Raw genomic sequence first — 22,797 nt, forward strand, 5'->3', positions numbered from 1 at the left:
AAATGCACTCGTTCAAAAAAAAAAAAAACAAAAAACAATTGCAAGGCCAAAGAAAAAAAAAACTCAATAATGGTGCCGATGTTTGTAACTCTTAGGGATTGAGAAAACTGGCGAGTTTGATTGTCTAGTGGATGTTATCATGTCGAAGTATTCAAAATAAAAGAGAGTTTTCACAAACCAAGACAATGCTATTTTTGGCTGAGTCCAACCAAACTTGAACAAGAAAGAAAATAGTGATTGAGAGCACCTAGGGATTGAATGAAAAGACTAAGTTTGGGGGTGGAGTGCATATCACGAGTGGGAAAGTGTACAGAACCATCAAAAGGTCGAGATACCAACAACCTTATGCATGATATTGTACCTGACAGGATTTGCCCACATACACTTCAAAACATGGAATAAGTCCAAAACATTTATGTAGCATTACTAGAAAACTCTGTGTGAATTATGAATGGTACCAAAATCTAAGGCTACTTGGAAGGTTATTCGACTTGTAAGTGAGTTTAAAATATTAACTATTCTCTACTTGATGGGTGATATATTTGAGTCGATAATCTTGCTCGGGACGATCAAAAGTCTAAGTTTGGGGGTGTTTGATAAGTGTCTTTTATACACTTATTTTGGTCTATAAACTTAGCATTTATACATTCAATGAGCATAATTTCTACTTGATTTGGTTCTATATATGGTTATGTAGATGTGGAGCATGTGTTGAATACACATGGAGCAAAAAGAGTGATTTTGGTGCATGATAGGAGTTGAAATTAAGCTTGGAGGCATGGTCGGATATCGAATTAAAAGAAAGCAAAAGAGTATCGAAAGTAAGAAGTGGAAGATGATAAAGCAAGAGGCTAAAGAAGAAGGCTAGCGGGCTTATAGTGGAATGCATACCGCTGTAGGACCGCTATAAGGTTTAGTTTCTGGAGCTCACTGTAATACCCTTGATAAGTCATGATAAAATTATCGATTAAGGGAAAATGGTATATGAAAATTTTCAAAATTTCCCGTGAACCAAAGAGAAGGCACATAATATATATGATGCCTTAGGAGGGGCAAAACGGTAATTTGGAGTTCCGTCCCATAAAAAGATAAATTATTTTTGGAGAAATTATTTATATTGGAGAATTGATTTTTGGAGAATTTAATTCTTGATTAAGTGTATGGATATTAGGAAATTAAATTGGAAGCCAAGTATGCTTAGATTTGTGACACTTGGCAAAATCTCATGGAATGAGATTTAATTAAAATTGGGAATAAGGAATTATTTGATTAAGTGTAATTGGTGACACTTGTCATGATCTTATGAATTAAGAGTGATGTTTAAAATAAATGCAAAAAGAAAAAGAAATTAGTCTCTCAAGCATTAAATGAGAGCCATGATGGAGGGAATTAAAAGAAAATCCATATTAAAAAAAAATTAGTCATGCATTTATGTGGGAAAATGATAGATTTAAATAAATGCTAAAGTAAATGGATTATGTCTTTCAAGAGCCTTTAAATTTAAATCAAAAAGAAATTATTTTAATCTCCATTAAATGCTTGAAAAGTTGTGGATTTAAATTAAATGGAAAATTGGGAAATTAGTCAATCTTGAAATTAGTCATTATTTAATTATTTGTTAAATAGGAGAATTATGGGAAATTGAGATTGATCCAAGGGATGAGATTTAGTCTCCAAAGAAAGATCAATGGATGAGATTCAAGGAGACAAAGTCTCTTAGATTTGTGTTTTCTTTGAGTCTAGAGAAGTGTTCTCCTAAAATCAATGGCTAGGATTAAATTTGGGTGAAGCACAAGGATTGTGCTAGTGTTTAAAGGTGGAGATTTAGTCTCTTGAATTAAGAAGAAATCTATGGCTAGGATGCAATCTTGAGATTTGGCATGGATTGAGAAGAAAAGTTCTATAAATAGGGGGATGAGAAATTAGTTCAAGGTTTCCCCACATGTGAAGAGAAAGTGAGCAAAAGAGCTAAGGTTAGGAGAAGGAAGAAGAAAGGCAAGCAAGAGGTAAGCCTTCTTTCCCTCTCATGAAGTAGCTTTTAAATTTTGTGTATAAGAGTTAAGGTTGTGTTCTTTCTTTTAAGGTGATTAAAAGCCAAAGAGAGAATCTTGGCAAGTGGAAGTATTGAAGCTTCAAGGATAAAAGGTAAGGGATAACCCCAAGTGGTGGGGTTTTGCTTGCATTTGTACATGTTTTCAATGAGTTACATGTGATGATCTTTTACATGTTTGTGTTCTAGTGGACCTATGGCCATAAGGAGGACTAGTAATGAGAGAGGGGTTGGTTGGTGCCTTAACCTAAGTGGTTATGAGGGCATGGAGGACTACCCATTGTATGCATTGCATTTGCATTACATGTTTATATTCTCATGTTACATTTACATTTGCATAGCACCCTTACTGAGCATTGGCTCATAAGGTCCTTTGACCTCTATGTAGGTGGAGTATCATCTAAAGGAAAAGAGTTTTACAAGGTTGAAGGTAATGAAGCAAGGGAGAAATGCATGTGAAGTATATGTATTTTGTGGGTTTAGTGGTTAATGTTGTATTTATTTGTTAAATATGTAATGAATGCTTAATGTGGGTGAAAAGTGGTAAACTTGAATGTTTTGGAAGCCATTTGTAGTGTAAAAGCATTCTGAAAACTTTGAGTTTAAAAAAAAATATATATATATATATTTTTTAAAGAAAAAAGGGGAGGCAGTGTGCTGGGCGTGGCCAGGGGCGCGCCTGGGCGCGGCTGGCTCGGCCGCGCGCAGCAGGCGCGCGCGGAAGGCCAGCCTGGCCGCGCGGCCAGCTCGCCCGCGCGAGGCCCGCGCGGCCTGCGCGCGCGGAAGGCCAGCGCGCCTGGCCGCGCGGCCAGCTCGCGCGCGCGTGGCCCGCGCGGCCTGCGCGCGCTGGGGGCGTGGCTGCTGCCGCCCCCCTGCTGTGAAGTATTTTTTATTTTTTGTTTAATTAATTGTTTCTGACATTTTGAGAAATTATGAAATAAATTATTTTAAAATAAATAAATATAGGAGTATTTTAGCCTCCAAATTAATTATTAAATTAATATAAAAAAATGAGGCAATTGTGGAAAACTCCTATATTTTGGAAATCAAATGATGGAGTATTTTCCTTAAATATTAGAAGATGGATGAGGATGCCTTGATGTTGTATTTCAAAATTTATTTTCTTAAGTGTTTGGAAAATTTGGTATTTTGAAATAATTAAGGGGAAAAAAGCAATGGAGATTTGATAAGGAAAATTTTGTCAAATTTTTCCAAGAATGATTAATCCAAATATTTTTCAAAGGATTTGGAAGTGAGATAAATGGGTTAATGGTTGGGGCAAAGAAAAAAAAAATTACTTCCTTATAATTAAGGCATATTGCCATAATTTATATGAAGCTAGCGAATTAATTTATTTCTTTTGATCCTAGGAAGTCACCCTTAGTTCTTCATTAAGAGTTTGAGAAGGGGTGGCACTTGCGAGGTTTCGGGTTTTATCTTTGCGAGGTCGTTTCGATAATTCTCGGATCCTTGAGTGGAGCAAAGAGAGGGTAAAGCCTAGTTCCCACCTAGGCCGTTTCTCATTGAAACGTAGCCATCTCTTCATCTTTGCCCTAGCGTGTGAATAATAAGCTGATTATTCATGAGTAACACCCGTAGGTGGAAGCGAGGTGTTACACTCACGGTCCTACAACGAAATGCATACCGCTGTAGGACCGCTTTAGGAATTGTTATCTGGAGCTCACGGGTCTGCAGCAACAAGCATACCGCGGTAGGACAGCGGTAGCATTCTAAACTTCAAATCAAAGCTCGATTTCAACCCATCTCTGTCCAAATCAATGAAAAATGAGAGTTTTCACTATGCACGACTTTAATAACCCAAAAACCACTATATAAAAACTTATTCTTGAGGGTTTTGGGGGGAAGAGTTTTTGGCATGGAGGAGAAGCGGACGAAAGATTGAAGACTCTTGGGTTGTACTTTTCTTTTCTTTCTCAATTATTTGTTATGGATTCCAACTATTTTCTTTTTCTTTTGATTGAGAGCATGCATAGCTAAGTTTTTATAACTAGGGTGAATGATAAAATCTCGACTTATAATGGTTTAATTTAAAGTTGTTCGATTTGCTATTTTCTTATCCATTCGGGTTGATTGTTTGTTATGTGCATAATGTTGTTTTGATGTTTGATCACCATTGGAACATATTTGTGATTTGTATTGCTTTCAAGAGATTTAATATGGATTAGACATGGTAGCAAACAACGTAGGATCCTATAATAGATAGAGATACCGTTATGTCCTATGAAATCATTTTGTGATTATCTTTGTAATTGAATGCATGCTTATATGTTCGAAGATTGACTAGAGATAGTTAATCTCATATATATACATAAAACTGAATGAACATTGAGAGAGGCTTTTGGTTATAATTAGATCACTGATTTTCAACCTAAGATAAGGAATAGCAAGACTCGGGTGATGAATAATTGAATCATAGAAGGCCGACGGTGGATTCACAAACTCTAGTGCCTTAGTCTTGTGAGTTTTAAATCAAAGGAATTGTTTTGTTTGCATCTTTTATTCATAAATTAGTTTTCATTATAGTTGAATTCTTTGTTACTGTGTGTGTTAGGTTAAGGTTAAATTAGTTAGAGTAAACATCAAAAGTTAGTCTTCGTGGGTACGACACTCTATTTATCACTGTATTACTTGTCACAATCCGTCCACTTACGGAATAAAATAGGCAGGACAGTTGTCCATGTATTAAGGCTGTTATAGATATGATGTTAAACTATGGTACGGATTTTTATATTATGATTAAAGTGAATGTACCATATCAGGTTTAGATAATATATTCTGCATTTATAATAATATGTTGGGGGTTTCTCTTTGAAATACGATTTTTGAGGTTTAAGAAATGTATAAAGGAAATAGAATATGTATTTATATGTTGGGCCCCAGTATAGTGACGCCCTCTGGAAGGACATGGCGTTACAATTGATAACAATAAAATCACACAAAATAAGAGAAATTTATAGAGGTTCGACTCTCAAGAGCCCAATCCTCTTTCTCAAGATTTAACTTGAGACTCTCAAGACTTAGTTTAAGGTTCCATTAGGGAGAATCAGCACTAGCTTTTAATTAGAGGTAGAACCAACACATAATCCATTGCCTAAGAAAGAACTGTTAGCACACTACTAACAATCTTCTCACACAACAAGTCAGTAAAAATAATAAACTTACAACCAGAGACAATTACAAACAAGTCACCAACGGTTGAGAATTCTACTAGCCAGTACACTTCTAATTTTTCGAACCTTCTCACTCTTGGTTGAATGCTCTATCAAGTTTGTTCTCAACCTTGAGTCTCCATACTTACCATATATATATGTATCTTCCAAACACACTAGCCATTAAAAAAATGGTTAATATGAAGTTTGAAATTCAAAAAATGTTTAGACTTTCTCAAACAATAAAAAAAATGTCTCACCTCTAATTCAAAAAAAAAATACTTTTTGCATGAGAAATCAAAATTTGAAAATTTAAATATAAGCTTTTGAGACATAAATTATTAAAACAAGAAAAACATGTCTAAAAATAATTATTTTTTAATTCAAAATAAATTTATTTTTGCATGAATAAGAGAAAACATGTCTAAAAATAATTCTCCTTTAATTTAAGATTTGAAAATTCAAATATAAACTTTTGAAACATAAATGATTAAAACAAGAAAATATATCTAAAAGAAATTCTCCTTTAATTCAAAATAAATTTACTTTTTACACAAATAAGAGAAAACATGTCTAAAAATAATTCTCTTTAATTCAAAATATATTTACTTTTTGCATGAGAAATAGAAAACATGTCAAAAAATATTTTTTTTAATTTAAAATAAATATATTTTTTTCATAAGTAAGAAATCCATTTATCAAGAAATAAAAAATCAAATATAAACTTTTGAGACATAAATGATTAAAATAAGAAAACATGTCTAAAGACAATTCACTTTTAATTAAAAAAAAATTACTTTTTGTACCCACTTTTAGTTCAAAATAAATTTAATTTTTGTACGAGAAAAAAATATATTTATATTATAAAAATATTTTTGTTATCATCAAAATCGTATTTACTTAGCTTTGAGCTTAAGACGATGGTTGATAATAATCCCATGGTTGTACATGGAGTATTCTGTGGCCTAGTTATTTCTTGTTATTTTAGAAGACATGGTGTATTAAACTAATGTCTTTTAAAGATTTAACAAAATTTTCATTGTTTAGGTTGCGATCTATGTTATTCTAAAATTTATTGTCTTGTGTATATATATTTGTTGAGACTAGAGAATGGTAAAAAAAAAAAAAAATTGGGTCTAAGGGATATATATATATATATATATCATAATTTCCCTTAATAGTAACAACTTGTGACGCAAGGTCTTACAATTTCTACCTTATTCTCCTTGTCTTTCTTTTTCTCTTTATCTTATTTCTATGTTTCTTACTTTTTCTCATTTCTTTTTATCATTATAGCCCTAGTAAATGATAAGGTTTTACCAATAAACCCTAGTTATAGTTGGTGTTCACCCATCAAAGCTTTGTGATATATATTTTTTTATTTAATTGAAATGATAAAGAAAGGGAAATATGATAGAGAAAGAGAAAGATGAGATAAGAGCGAGGATACAAGAGATATAAGATTGTGTTAAAATAATCATTACATTAATTTTTATTAACTTAGGAGGTATTTATAGTTTCTCAAACTAAAAGAGAGTTTCCTGTAATTATATCAAATAATAGTAGTTAGTGTAATTTGCTCTTATTCTTATTTTCTCCTTGAAAATAAAGGTAAATTTTATATACCACTCATGAGATTTTTCTAAATTACATTGACTATCCATGTGATTTTGAAAATGGATCGCGACCTCACTTGAAGTTAATAAAGCGTGAAAAATGACTAGTTTACCCTCATATTTATATCTTTATCTATCTTTTTATCCTTTGTTTTCATTTTTCTCCTTTATTTCTTTTTTACCTCAAAAACTTACTAGAGCTCATCATGACAATTTAACAACGATGGCTCATATATATATATTTCTCTTTTTCTTTTGAGGCTTTGTGTCATTCTAGATCTTGAACATATAACAATATAAAATAATGACATTGTTCCAAATCTGAACTATAATCAATGAATTTGTAGAATGATGGTAGAAGTAGTGACGATGACAAGCTTCTGGAACGAAGGTTATCTCTCTATCTTTCTTTCTATTTTTGATCTAGGTTTCATTTTGTGATGATATGTGATAACGACACAACGATCCTCCATCAATGAACATATATAATGAAAATTTGTTCTTTCTTTATTTCTCTTTAATCTAGAAACCCATATTCCTTCTAGATTTCGTTTCCAATTCAAAAATCTATGTTTTGTTCTTGTGGTGATGGTCGATAATGGCAATAATCTTTTATTAACAAACTTATGGAACAAAGGCTTTTTTATCTCTCTTTGATCTAGAAACCCAAAGAAATCTATGTTTTGTCCAAAGATTTGGGTTTGGTTTATGCGACAGTGGTTAGTATTTTTGTTTTTTTTATGTTCTTAATTATAGGGTATATTTAAGGGTTTTAATAAAGTTAATTGTCATTGCTTAATAAATGGAGATATGTGATGCATAACAACTAATCTTAAGAGGTCTGCGCTATTTTCGAAAACATAAGGATGGTTTTTGAAATTTAGACAAATATTAGAGATGGCTTATGAAATTTATCCTAAAAATAATAGACACACAAATATTGTAGAACAAGTTTTAGGTCTATAAATATATACTTTTTTTAATCATTGTGAATAAAGTGAATGAAAATAGATCATTATTAAATTACCAAATAATAAGATGAATTTTATTTTACTTTTAAGGTGAAGTTTGTTAATAGAATTGAACAGATATTCAAAAGAAGAAATGAATTTTAACATAAATTAAAATTTAATAATTATTGCAATACAAATTAAAATATAATAACTGGTTTATTAAAAAATATAAAATTTTAAAATTAATAATATAATGTACTAAAAATAAATTATAATTAAATTATCAAATAATAATGTGTATGTTTTAATTTGGCATGATGAAATTTGTATGGAATATAAAGGGCTTATTGGGCTTAGCGGTTTGACTGATTATAAGGTATCATGTTTATTTTATTATGTGTTTGGTTTGTTAAAGTGATTAAAAGCTAAATAGTTTAAAACCTCTTATACTAACTTTTTTCAAAAGCTCTCAATCTCGAGTGTTTGCAAAACGTTGCCCCTAACTTATTTGCGTTAATAGATTAAATGATGTTTTACCCTTCTAGATTCAAGGTATTTTCAATCATATCCCATCTTTATTATCTCCATCAATTGATCTCTTACCGTCACATACCCGTCTTCGACTGTCACCTTTGCCATTATCGTTGCCTTAATCTGTCATCGTCTCCCCAGCCGTTCGCATCTCGTTGTCATCGTCGCCTATAAATGTATATATATTATATATATATTAATCTAATGTTAATATATTTAAAGAAAGAAATTAAAGATATATGTATTGTATCAATATATTTTTTAATAATTATATATAATTTATCAATATCCAATGATAAAAATTTATATTATTTAACATATTTATTTTTATTTTTTTATCAAGTTTTAATAATTTATCAACTTTTTTAAGTTAAATATATAATTATTAATTAATAACTTAAAAGATATATTTATCCAAGTATATTAATATAAGCTTAAACTTTATAACTTAAAAACTTTACCTCACTTAAAAGCTTAGCTGCTTATAAAATCTGCAATTCAAAACGCTCGGCCAAACAGGCGGAGGAGCGAGATTGAATCAATGTCTAAAAGGGTTGAAGGTTGACAGCCGAAATCATATTTGTACAGGGAAGGGAGACAAGAAGCAGGAATACGGAGGAGCACTTGTCACTCGATGGATGCAGCTCCCACCTATAAAACTCACGCACAACTCTCGTGAAATCGGAACGGATCGTCACGCAAATAGCCCCCCCCCCCCCCCCCTCTCTCTCTCTCTCTCTCTCTCTCTCCGGCTATATGGAGTCTGTACTCTGATTGGTGCTCCAAAGGAACGCGCAAAATCATTCTCCCATAACATTGAAATACTGCCGAGAAATCTTCCTTTCATTAATCGAAGCTAAAACCCTAGCTTCCGAGTCGTGATCGGGAGCGTTAATGGCGGTGTCGGAGGAAGAGTCATCGTCGGCCAAGTCTCGATCGGCCTCCAAGGGCGTCCACTATCTCGCCAAGGGCGTCCTCAGAGGAAGCGTCGTCCTTCAGGTCGTCCAAGGACATATTCGCTCTCCTTCCTCTAACGACGTTGTTTTCGGCAAGGTTCTCTTCTCTTCCCCCATTTCGGTCCACCTGGATCACTGCTTGCATGTATACATACATATGTACCAATTTCAGTGATAAGCGGAAATTTTTTGTAGATTGCTATTTGGCAAAATACCAAACCATACCAGTAGATCGTTAGTTGTGTGTTATTCCGTTTCCTCTTTGTTCATTTTGGCTACCGTGGATTTTATGTGATGATAGGCTCCTAGTTGCGCATAACTGTCTATGCTTTCTATACATGTATCACAGAGGAGGTCAGGGTGTATTTTGGTAGGGAAGACCAGCAAGAAACTACTGTTTAGTTGTGAAAAATGTTTTCCAGTTTTCTAGTTTTCATTTTCCAGGGAAAATTTGGAAAATGCATTCAAATGTTAAAAATGTAAAAAACTAGTTTCCAATCTAGAAATTCGAAACATATGTTAAAGGGAGAGAGAGATCATTTGGGGAAAGTTTTGTTGAGAACTGCGTTTTCCAAATCTCCAAATTAGTAAGAAAAAAAAATTGGAAAACTCATTTTAGGATTTTTTTTTTCAAGTTCAATTCAATTATGGAAAATCACATTTTACAAATATCCAGTTTTTATTTAGAAATTTTTTGTATTTGAACAAGTTTTCTAATCTTTTGTTTTCTTTGGAGTAATTTTCTAGAAAACTGAAGCTCTTTTTCTCAACTTATCAGCCCTCAATAATTTTAGTTCTACCTTTTATGCTCCTTGGTTGAGACAATCTTTATCATCACAAAATTTGGCCGAAGATGACGCATTCATTGCAGATAATGAAGTGTTTCATTTTTGCAGTTGTTTTAGGTTTTATGTTTATTATGCATATCAATGTTCAATATTTGCAGAACTAGACTTTTTATAAAAAAAGAAATGCAAAACTTAACTGGATTTTGGAAAGAAGGTGGTCCTTTTGGCATTAAGCCTGCTGCAGCTCACCTCATGTGTTAAAAACACCAAGTATAAATGACCTATCCTCGGCCGCACAGTGGCAAAATCTCATGCACTGCATTAGCTTTGGGCTTCTGAAAACATTGACCACCCTTTTTATCTGGTTTGCTTTCTCATTTACTACATTGTAACAATCTACCATTTGTTTATTCTGATTTATTCCCCATATGACAATCTTTTCAGGAAACATCCATAGAATTGGTTATAATTGATGAAGATGGATTTGTACAATCTATCTGTGAGCAGCCTGTGTTTGGCACCATAAAGGATCTTGCTGTCCTACCTTGGAATGAGAGATTCCAAGCTAGAAGCCCTCAGGTCGGTTAGTATGTTGGTTTTAAATTTATTCTTGATGAGGTGTGGTTTTCTAGATCTTCACTCCTGATAATAGATAATTTTTTGGAATTTATCTTTAATGCCTTCTTATCTAAAAAGAGATGCATTGCATACTCAACGTGTCATTATATTCCTGACATATTTATCAGATTCCCCCCCCCCCTCCTCCCTCTCACTCATCTTTGCTTTTTTTTTTTTTTTTGTAGATATTGGGGAAAGACCTTCTTGTTGTTATTTCTGATTCTGGGAAGCTATCATTTCTCTCATTTTCAAATGAAATGCACAGGTCCTATTTTTTCTTCCTCTTGTTAATGAAGTAAAGGCACATGCTCTGTTACCTATTCTTGCTGTTTATGACCAAGATACTACTGTTTGCTATTCTACTTATATATTGTATTTGTTTAGAAAATATCAGGCCAAAACTATGCAAAACTATGTTTGGAATGAATGAAAATGTGGAATTCGTTTATGACATAGAATTCATTTCAAATGAATTATCATGCTGACGCAACTTGAATACGGAATTCAATTGAATTCCACAAACTTATGTTTGGAATAATCCAGAATTGAAGTTTCATTTGTTCTTACTTCCTAAATACTTTTGATACATTAACCTATTTTTGGAAAAGAAAGGTTGTTAAGGGGTATTTTTTGTCCACTAATTTTTTCGTGGACAAAATGTGGAATTCATTTGCAAATTCCACCTATTTTGGTGGAATTTGGTTTAGGTATCTTCAATTCCTTGGAATTGAATTTCTAGAATTGAAATGGACATTTTTTTATATTCCAAACCTAGATGTTAAATCATTTGTGTTAGATTAGTTGGTTGTCTCGGTGTTTGTCAGGGGTATATTTGTTATTTCTCATAGCTGTTTGTTTGGTTAGTTATATCCCTAGTGTGCGGTTATTTAAGGCCTTGTAATGTCTGCCCTTATGTTCTATAAATAAGGGGTCGGGGTTGGGTGTTAGTCTCACTAGTTTTGGTTGTACTATCTTGGGGAATTCTGAGCGAGAATGTGTTGTGTTTGAGGAAAGCTTCCGAGGGCTTTGTAATCGGGTTTTATTCTTTGTATAGCCTGGGTTTTGGGTTGTGAGAGAGAAGAGAGTTTTGGGTAGTACATGTAATTGTTTAAGAGGTTCTTGATAGTGGAGAAACGACGCCAACAGTTTGGATGTAGGTTTCCTTAACGGAAACTGAACCAGTATAAATCGTGAGTCTTTGTGTGTGTGATTGTGCTGTTAATTTTAGTTTTTCTTATTCTATTTCTGTATCATTTCGTGTGTGAGTATTCTGGGGGATCTTGAGGGTAGAATAATTGAGGAAGGCAGAAGATTAGGTCAACACTAGAAATTTTGGAATTGGATATGAATTACATTCATTCCAAATAAGGTGCAACCGTTTTCTTCTATCCCTTGTTGATTTTTAATTTTTCCCTTAATGAATATTCTTATTTTCCCTTATGTCCTATCTTGTTACAATTCACTTTGTCCTCAATCATTAACTTTGTTTACGCTCATATTTTTACCAAAATAGCTTATGCCAAATCAAGTCCCGTCACCTACTTGGAGGAATCTTTTGTCAATTCTCCAGAATTGACAAGAGTCTAATTTGGTATATTCAGGCTTAGAGAAGATATAAGAGAGAGAAAGAAGAGAGGAAGAGAGAGAATAACATAATTAGAGAGAGAAAAATAGAATATTCATTCATCATATGCCCAAATCTGTGGCGGTGGCCATATATATATAGCCCACAGCTAGGAATAACTAATCGGGAATGTATAGTCGATGGAGCATGGCTGCTCATAATAGATTTGGTACAACCCTCATAGCATAGAGAAGAAAATGATATTGACCATCCTACCCTTAGGAATGTGACAAATACCCCCCCTTCCCCCCCCCCCCCAAAAAAAAAAAAAAAAAAAAACATTTCTTGTCCTCAAGAAATTACAAAAGCTGGGCGACTCGGGGAAATTGTTTGAGAAGATCGGGTAGGTATTGTCATGACCCCAAGGATATATTAGGAAATATAATAGTATTTAGCTTACATGTATTATCATATATTCTTCTTCATTATTTCTTGTTACCACAATGTCATCAACATAAACTAGTAAGGTTGTTCCCTTCTCTCCCAAATGCTTGATGAAGAGAGTATGATCTCCTCTACTTTGATGTTACCCTATAGATTTCATAGCCTTAGAGAACCGGCCAAACTAGGCTCGTGGGGACTGCTTGAGCCCATATAAAGCCTTCTTAAGCCTGCATACTTTTCTTGCTCCTTCCTGTTGTAATCCCAGAGGTAACTCCATTAATACCTCCTCCTCTAAAACTCCATGGAAGAAGGCGTTTTTTACATTGAGTTGCTGCAAGTTCTACCCAAAAGTAGCTGCTAGAGATATAAGGATTTGGACAGTGGTCATCTTTGCCACAGGGGCAAAGGTCTCAAGGTAGTCTATGCCATAGCACTGAGTATAGCCCTTAGCCACTAGCCTTACTTTATACCGTTCTAAGGTTCCATCAATCTTGTATTTTAAATTGAAGATCCACTTACAACAAACGTGGGATCCAAGATCTTGGGGGCTGGTCCAGTGAGGTGAGAGATCTTCCCCTGTCCCTTCAAAAATGTCCTCACCAATTGGGACCATTAGAGATAGTTGCCGCCATCCAATCTGTATGATTGGTGCATACCAAGTAACTCATCGGAAGAGGTACTTTCGGTTGAGGGCTCAATTAAACTTGCTTCTCTCGTTAACATGGGAGAAGTTGTTTATGCAATCTCTGAAATTTTATGGGTTAACTGCTAGAAGAGAGGGGTAGGAAACTATCGAGGCAATGAAGGCCGAGAAATGAACGAATATGAATCTTCCTTAGGTTGGCTTTGATACCATGTAGAAATTGGTATAGATTGTATAGGAAGAACAAGAAAAGAATCATTCCATCGTATAATAGGCACTAAGTACATTCCCTATTAATAGGGAAGAGGATTACTGTTGGAAGAAACCGAGGTCTAAGAAGCACAACATGAGTCACGAACTAAACTCCTAGATGAAAGAGGAGTTTAGATAGGGTAACAGTCCTAGATGGGGAAGGAGTTTAAAAGGATGAACAACAGCTAATATATCGGCAATTTTATAGATATATCTAATGTATATTTGTAAAATTAAATATAGGTTATCTACAGCTGTAAAGTAGGAGTATTTTTAGAAGATTTTTTAGATTTCTCTTTGTATAAATATCCTCTAAAGCTAATGAATTTTTTTACGAATGAATGCTTGATTTCCCTAGTTATTCTTTCATGGTATCAGAGTCAGATTCTTGTTGGCTGGATTTTTTTTTTTTCCTTCTTAAAACCATCCCAAGTAGATGGATTGAGTCTCCAAGATGGTCGATGACTCCAGCAGTGAGGTAACAACCTCTAATCCTCCTTCGACAAGGACTCTTCCTGTAGCTCCATCTCTCACTACAGCCTTGGAAAGTCCTTCTCTTCATATTACACAACATAAACTGAATGGAACCAATTTTTGAGAGTGGTTCCAATAAGTCCTGTTGGTGGTTAAAGGCAAGGGCAAGGAAGACTACTTAGCTGGTGATATGGTGAGACCAAGTACAAAGTCTGCTGGTTCAAGTATATGGGAAGCCGAGAATGCCATTGTTATGGCTTGGTTAGTAAATTCAATGGAGCCTAAAATCGGTAGAACATATCTCTTCTACAAAACAACTTGTGAGATATGGAAGGTTGTTCAAGAAATATATTCTGATCTAGAGAATTCTGCCCAATGTTTTCAAGTTAGATCTCTTATTTGAACCACAAAACAAGGTACAAACTCAGTCACTAAATATTTCAATACTTTAACAGCTTTGTGGCAAGAGATGGATCTTTTTTATGAGATCAAATGGGAGTGCACAGTAGATAGTAGAAAATATGGTAAGATAATGGAGAAGGAGAGAGTTTTTGATTTCCTTCATGGCTTAAACTTAGAGTTAGATGAAGTTAGGGGTCGGTTGCTAGGGATGAAAGCCTTCCCAACCATCAGGGAAGCGTTTGCTGAAGTTAGGAGGGAAGAAAGTAGGAAGAAAGTTATGCTCCCAGAGTCCGGACATCCTATCAATGAAATCTATTCCCCTGCATTAGCCTTAAACACTTTTAAGGGCAAGGCTCCTTTATCCTCTAAAGGAGAGGTTGCAAGAGAAAAACAATGGTGTGATCATTGTAATCGACCTTATCATACTCGAGAGACTTGTTGGAAAATCCATGGAAAACCAGCAAATTGGAAGCTTAGAAATCAAAGAAAAGGGGGACATACAACAGGCCAATTAGTCTATATGGTAGAAGCCGAGAAGGGGAATTCAACCCCTTTTACTCTTACTACAAATCAACCGGAAGTTTTACAACAATTAATCAGTCAATCCCAGGTGGTCAAAACCAAGAATGCAGATAATCCTACTCCTATGGCTTCCTTAGTCACAAAAGGTAATATTGCACACTCTCTTGTATCTCAAAGAATTCCTACCAGCAGTTGGATCATAGATATGGGTGCCTCAGACCATATGACAGGTTCTCTATATTTGTTGTCTAATTTTGAATTATGTGATAAACCTTATGAATGTTTCTATGGCTGACTGTACTATATCCTCGGCAAAGGGAAAAGGAACAGTTATGATAGGAGGTCTAATGCTTAAATCAGTTCTTTATGTCTCGAACTTGCAGTGTAACTTAATTTTAGTAAGCAGATTGACTAATGATAGGGATTGTTGTGTAATATTCTCCAAATCATCTTGTGTTTTTCAGGATCTATCATCGCGGAAGATGATTGGCAGTGCAAAGATGAGAGGAGGGCTTTATCAAACATCAAGGCATGATCATTCTATTGCATCTAGGTCTCAGTTTTTATATTCTTTAGCTCTTGTTTCAGATTCAAACATTATGTTGTGGCATCAGCGGTTAGGACATCCAAGCTTTGAATATCTTAAATTCTTGTATCCCTCTTTATATAGCAATAAAACTCACAATTTTTCTTGTGAGCAATGTATTCTTGCAAAACAGACTAGAAAATCTCACCCTAATCATGTTTATACTCCTTCCACACCTTTTCACTTAGTCCATAGTGATATTTGGGGGCCATCTCGTACCTCAAATCTCACTAATACACAATGGTTCATCACTTTTATTGATGACCATATAAGGGTGTGTTGGGTATTTTTAATGAAAGAAAAATCTGAAACTTTTTCGATATTCAAAAAGTTTCATCACATAGTCAAGAATGTGTTTCAAACCTCAATCTATGTCTTGAGAACCGATAATGGAAGAGAATACTTCTCCAATGAGTTTAATTCATATTTAATTGAGCATGGTATCATTCACCAAAGCTCATGTCCTTATAACCCCCAACAAAATGGAATTGCTGAAAGAAAAAATCGTCACCTACTTGAAACAGCAAGAGCCATGATGTTTACTACTTCTGTTCCAATTCATATTGGGGCGAAGCCATTTAACCTCAGCCTATCTCATCAACCGCCTAACCTCCAAAGTCTTAAAGTTTAGGACTCCTTTGGCTGTCCTTCTCGATGTTTTCCCTCACCATGATAGTGTCCTAAACTCCCTTACCCCTCGAGTGTTTGGATGTATTGTTTTTGTTCACCAAAGTCCAATCTCTTCATCCAAACTAGACCCTAAGGCCATCAAGTGCATTTTTGTGGGATATTCTCCAACACAAGAAGGACACAAATGCTAAAATCCTAATACCTGCAAATTTGTTGTCTCTTATGATGTATCTTTCCTTGAAAATCAACCTGTTTTTTCAGCTAGTTTCTCACCCAGAAACAATCACCCATTGGACTCCTTCGGTTCTGGACTCTTCTTCTTTGATTCCTCCCGCTAGTTCTAATTCGATAATTCCATCACATGTGTCTGAATTTGATCAAGGGGGAGAGAATGAAAGAGACCAAATCCAAAAGAGTGATCAAATTCAAACTGAACCACCACTATTGGTGTATTCAAGGAGGCCTCATGACACTTAGTATCAACAGTAGTCCATATCATCTGAATCGAGGGTGAGTCCAGAAAAATTACAGAAACAGGAGGTTGAAAGGGAGGTTAATATTCAGAGAAATAGAGAAGAAGTGCAGCAGCAACATGAGCAAGAGTGTGATCTAGATGTTCCCATTGCTTGGAGGAAAGGAATTAGATCTTGCACTAAGTATCCTATTTCTAAATTTCTGGGATATTCAAAACTGTCTTCTAAATTCAAAGCATTTATAGAAAGCATTGATGATGAGGCTGTCCCTAAGGAAATTTACTGTGCACTACAAGAGGAAAAATGGAGGAAAGCGGTTATGAAAGAAATGCTAGCCTTCGAAAAGAATGGCACCTGGGAAATAGTGGATCTTCCATATGGAAAGCACACAGTTGGTAGCAAATGAGTTTTTTTACCATAAAGTACAACTCGGATGGGAGAGTGGATAGATACAAAGCAAGGCTTGTAGCTCAAGGTTTTACTCAAACACAAGGCCTTGACTATGGGGAAACATTTGTACCGGTGGCCAAACTTAACTCTATCCGGGTGTTAATTGTCGTTAGCACTGAATTTGGATTGGAAACTCTATCAACTAGACATAAAAAATGCTTTCTTGAATGGTGAGCTGGAAGAAGAGATTTACATGAGAATTCCCCCTGGTTTTGAAAGGAAAGATACAAGAGGAAAGGTATGTAGATTGAAAAAATCCTTGTATGGTCTAAAGCAATCTCCTAGGGCGTGGTTCAAAAGGTTTAGTGACACACTAAACCACCTAGGATACAAGAAACGACAAGCAGATCACACTCTCTTTACAAAAGTTGATTGCAAAGGTAAGAAAATTATCCTAATAGTCTATGTAGATGATATAATCATCACAAGAGAGAATTCTCAAGAGATAGAAAGGTTGAAGCAGCAACTGAAGGAAGTTTTTGAAATAAAAGACTTGGGAGAGATGAGATATTTTTTGGGAATTGAAGTGGCAAGAAGCAACGAAGGTATTTTTCTTTCTCAAAGAAAATACATTCTAGATCTTCTAAAAGAGACGGGAAAGCTTGGTTGTAAGCCTGTGAGCACTCCATTGGAGCCTAATTGGAAAAATAAAAGGGAGAAAAATGAGGAACAACTAGTAGATGTTGGAAGATTTCAACGTTTGGTGGGAAAATTAATTTATCTATCTCACACATGGCTAGATATTGCGTATGCAGTGAGCATTATCAGCCAATTCATGCATTCCCCAACCAAAAGACACTTAGAAGTTGCATATCATATTCTTAGATATTTGAAAGGGATTTTTGGGAAAGGAATGCTATTCAAGAAAAGCGAGGAGGGAGGAATAAGGAGCTATGCGGATGCAGATTGGGTCAGATCCGTTAAAGACAGTAAGTCTACATCAGGGTATTGCACTAAGCTTTGGGGAAATTTGGTCACATAGAGGAGCAAGAAACAACAAGTTATGTCAAGAAGCAATGTTGAGGCCGAGTATAGGGCTATTGCACAGAGTATTTGTGAGGTAATTTGGGTGGAAAGGCTCATGGAGGATTTATCTATTCCTATAGCTGGACTTAAAGTTCTCTACAATGACAGCAAATAAGCTATAAGCATAGTAAATAATCTGGTGTAACATGACCGGGTGAAACATGTTCGAATTGACAGGCATTTTGTTAAGGGGAGCTGGAAAGTGGAGATATAAATTTGACTTATATTCCAACAAAAAATCAAGAGGTAGACATCTTGACTAAAACAATGCAGAAGCAGGGTTTTGAAGAAATAAGAAGCAAGTTGAGAATGATTGACATCTATTCACCAGCTTGAGGGAGAGTGGTAGAAGAAACCGAGGTATAAGAAACATGGCGTGAGTCACAAACTAAACTCCTAGATGAAGGAGTTTAGATAAGGTAACAGTCCTAGATGGGGAAGGAGCTTAAAAGGATCAACAACAGCTAATATATCGACAGTTTTATAGATATATCTAATGTATATTTGTAAAATTAAATGTAGGTTATCTACAGTTATAAAGTAGGAGTATTTTTAGGAGATTTTTTAGATTTCTCTTTATATAAATATCCTCCTAAAGCTAATGAATTTTTTTACGGGTGAATGATTGATTTCCCCTAGTTATTCTTTTGATTACACTATAGGAAAGTTGTAGAAAAGGAAAATTAAATATGTTGGACACTATACAAGGAAACTAAATATACAAACATAGATTAGGAAACATACACTTTTCTAATCTTGGAGAAGATCTGTCTTGATTTTAGGAAAGACAGCTCACGATTCTCCTCCTGTAATTCCTTCAATCTCGTGAATCATCCAACAAGCAATCCTCAGCTACCTCCTTTTAGGACAATCACTCCCCCCTTGTAAGACATATAGTTCATTTTTTTTTAGCCACACCAATCATCTTCCCCGTGTCCATGGCCTGAAATTTACACATATGTGGAGAAAAAATAACATGACAATTTAGGTCTTTAGTAAGCTGATGAATGGAAATAAGATTGCTAGCCAAATTAGGTACATGAAGTACCCGATAAATAGATAAAAGAGGGCTAAGATTGACCTTGCTCTGTCTTGTGATGGGAACAGAGGTTCCATTGGCAATAGTAATTTGTTTGGTGGTTTCAAGAGGCTTGTAAGTCTCAAAAACATGAAGGTTAGGGGTCATGTGATTAGTGGCTCCCGAATTAAGGATCCATTTGTTATTGCCATCAGTTTTGGAGGCTGGAAAAGAATCAAACTTTAGGTATTTACCTTGCTGTGCAAGAGAACACGATGCTCCATCCTGGATTGTCCTTAGGAAAGATTTCAGCTTGTTAATCTCCTCTGCATTCAATTGATTAAGATTAGTTCCAGATATGCTTCTCCCTTATCAGTTCCTTTCTCCTACTCCTTGTTTGAGAGATAAACCTAGTGCTTTATGTTCCTGAACCCTCCTATCTTATTCAAAACTGCCTCCTTCCCATGCAATTTAAAGCACGTATCCCTAGTATGCCGGGGTTTCTTGTAGTAGGTACACCACTGCCCTTCACGACTTGAGTTCTTGGTTTGAGCTTTTAACTTTCCCACTTTAAATCTTGCTCTTTGTTGCTGGTCATCAAGGCTAAACTTTCAGGGGCACCTCTTCGATTCTCCTCGCTCCTAACAATGGCAAACACTTCATTAAGAGTAAGGAGTTTATCTCTACCAAGAGCCTGAATTTTTACTTGATCAAATTCTGGATTTAGGCCCACTAGAAACTCAACAATCCTATTTCTTTTGAAAATTTGATTGAGGGTGGCAACATCCTCACTGCACACCATTTTTATGTCTTGATAATGATCAAGCTCCAACCATAATCCCTTCATTCTATTATAATATTCTGTAATAGTTAATTGACCTTGCCTAGTATCTTGGTCTAGATCTCAAAGATCACCAAGGTATCTTGAACTTTTGAGTAGGTCTGCCTTATCGTTTCCCAGATCTCCTTTGTTGTACTTAAAAACATGAAGTTCTTACTAACTTCAGGCTGCATTGCACTCCACAGCTAAGACATGATGAGAGAGTCCTCAACATCCCATGCTGCGAAAGTAGGATCTGAGTCTTTTGGTGGAGGACTAGTTAAGTGGCTGATCTTCCCTCGGCCTTTGAGGAAGGTCCTGATGAGTTGAGCCCACTATAACTAGTTCCTACCGTCTAGATGGTAGGACTGATGCACACTAGGCAAATCTCCAGTTCCAGTGGGCTGTTCAACTGGAGTTGATTCTCCAGTTGTCAAGGTGGGAGTAGCCTTTGAGAGTTCCGACATGTTCACTTGACAAATCGGTTGTACAAGGAAGAAGCAATGAAGGCTTTAGAGCGATCAGAGGAAAAACTGTGCAATGAAGGCACACTAGGGTTCTGGGCAGATCAGGTCAGAATCGCTGGCTCTGATACCATGTAGAAGAAACTAAATAATAATATTTCATTGAAATCGTAATGTACACGATGAGATCCTCTTATAGAGAAGGGAAAATACATATATAGACCTTCCTTCTACAAGAAATACTACACAATGAAGATATACATAAAGGATATATATTTACACTATTAGGAAAGTTTCTTAAGTTTGACATAGGAAACTTCTTATTCTAGATTAGGAAGAAATCTAAAGATATAATCTAAAGATATCTGTTGCCTCCACATGTACACATATTACCCACACACACACACATATTTCTTTGTGCTTCAATAATATTAAGAGTAGTCAGCAGATTGGAGGTATTCCTAAGATTGCTGAGGTCTTAAGATTCGGACTGGTTGTTGCAAGAAGTGAGGAAAGACCTGAAATGGAGCAGGTCATTCAAGATGACAAGGGAGGAAGGGTAGCTATTGGAGGAATTATTGAGGCTCCAACGGAGGGGAAAGACGTTGAAATGAATTATGTTACAATTGCTAAGAAATCTCAAGGACAACCAATAAATCATGATGAAGTAGCATGGGAACAAAACATTGATTCATTTGTTTTACTGGCTAAAGATCAGACCGAAGATGAGTTGGTCCAGGGTCCTAACCCTACTGAAATGGTTGGAGTTTCTTTAGATCGTCCTAGCCAAGTTCTCACCTATTTTTACACTGCATCGGAAGTTGAGGAGGGGTGGCTAAAGATCGATGAAAAGGCTGACATGCATAGCTTAAGGGTTGTCTTCTTGGAGTTGTGGCAACCATTTGGAACAGTCATGGAGAGGCATATTGTTCTTTCTGATTTTAAACAGATAGGTGAACTTTCTCCAGCATGGGTTGCTGAATTTCCAGATTCGGTATTGATGTCCCCAAGTCCTATAGATCTTCCACTTGTCGTTGAACTACTCCAACATGCTTTGCCTCTGCGAATGGAATATGAATTGTTAGACAATATGCTGCAAACAATGCATAATTCAGAATACCCCTATGATTATGATAAGGTTGTGAATGATATATTGAATAAGGAGATTTTGAGCACCAAAGACCACCATGAGAATGTCAGAAGATTAGTTTTGGCTAGAAAAGATACTTTCCCTATCCAATATAGAGATTTTGACATTGAAGTTTGGCTCCAAGTTGTCGCTGTTAAAGATTGTCTAGAGTTAGTGATAGGTTTATATGCGGTTAAGGGTTATTTGATATGAAGTGTATGGATCTCAATGAAGATATGACAAAAGATAGAAATACATGGAAGTCTAGAATTTATGTAACCGACCCCACATAGTGGGATAAAGGTTGGATATGTTGTTGTTGTTGTTGTAGGGCAGGGGGGGTTAAGGGATAGAGTACCACATATTTTCTTTTGATTTCACGAGAGCCTAAAGAGTGAGAAAGCCGTGAGTTATAGTCTTGTACACTTTTGGGAAGTCTTGTACTGTTTTCATCAATAAAGAAGGCTGCGCTCAGTGGTGGTTTCAAGGCTGGATGTAGTGCCAATTCAATTGGCATGAACCAGGATAAAATTCTGTCTTATGTAGTTTGATGTTTCTTTCTTGTTCTGTTCTTGTTTAAATTATGTTCTTTGTTATTTGTGTTGTGGTGTGTTGGCTGGTGAGTTTCGGGAGGTGTTTGACTGGTTTCTTGAGAGGAATAAAGGCTGCAAGTGCTCCCAATTATAACAAAGTGGTATCAGAGCTGGGTCTTCTCATCAAGAATCATCAAGAACTTAGAATTTCATCACATACCCGCAGGAATGGCTTCTATAGCCTCTGCCGCATTGTATGATGTTGAGAAATTTGATGGCCAAAACGATTTTGGCCTATGGAAGATGAAGATGAGAGCCCTTTTTGAAAATCTTGGACTGGAGGACGCCCTAGAGGTTGAAAAGCCTATGCCCGAAACCCTAACTGAAGTCCAAGAAAGGAAATCAGGGATAGGAGAAAAGAAACCAACAAAAGAGCCTTTAACACCCTTATTCTAAGCCTAGGAGACAGTCTTGCGGGAGGTGTCAAAGATGACAACTGTAGTGGAGCTTTGGAATAGGTTAGATGCACTTTATATGACTAAAACCCTCTCTAACTGGTTGTTCTTGAAAACAAAATTCTTTTCTTTCAAGATGAGTGAGAATCAAAGTTTGCAAGACCATATGGACAGTTTTAATAAATTGTGTTTGGATCTTGAGAATATAAATATTAGGTATGAAGATGAGG

General features: G+C 35.5%; 1 protein-coding gene across 3 annotated transcripts in view; it reads left to right on the forward strand.

Moving 5' to 3' along the window:
- The first annotated feature begins 8,834 nt into the window (after positions 1-8,834).
- Positions 8,835-22,797, forward strand: part of LOC127791056 (uncharacterized) — a 76,497-nt gene continuing 62,534 nt past the window's right edge. For 2 of the 3 annotated variants that reach the window (XM_052320792.1, XM_052320793.1), the window contains exons 1-3: positions 8,835-9,373; positions 10,509-10,643; positions 10,868-10,947. In XM_052320792.1, the coding sequence (XP_052176752.1) occupies positions 9,215-9,373; positions 10,509-10,643; positions 10,868-10,947 (374 nt within the window). In that variant the 5' untranslated portion in view covers positions 8,835-9,214. Of the gene's footprint in view, positions 9,374-10,508; positions 10,644-10,867; positions 10,948-15,447; positions 15,513-22,797 lie in introns of those variants that run through there. The other variant, XM_052320794.1, reaches the window with a different exon arrangement.

This window comes from Diospyros lotus, chromosome 14 (genome assembly GCF_014633365.1).
Source record: "Diospyros lotus cultivar Yz01 chromosome 14, ASM1463336v1, whole genome shotgun sequence".
Classification (NCBI taxonomy): Eukaryota; Viridiplantae; Streptophyta; class Magnoliopsida; order Ericales; family Ebenaceae; genus Diospyros; species Diospyros lotus.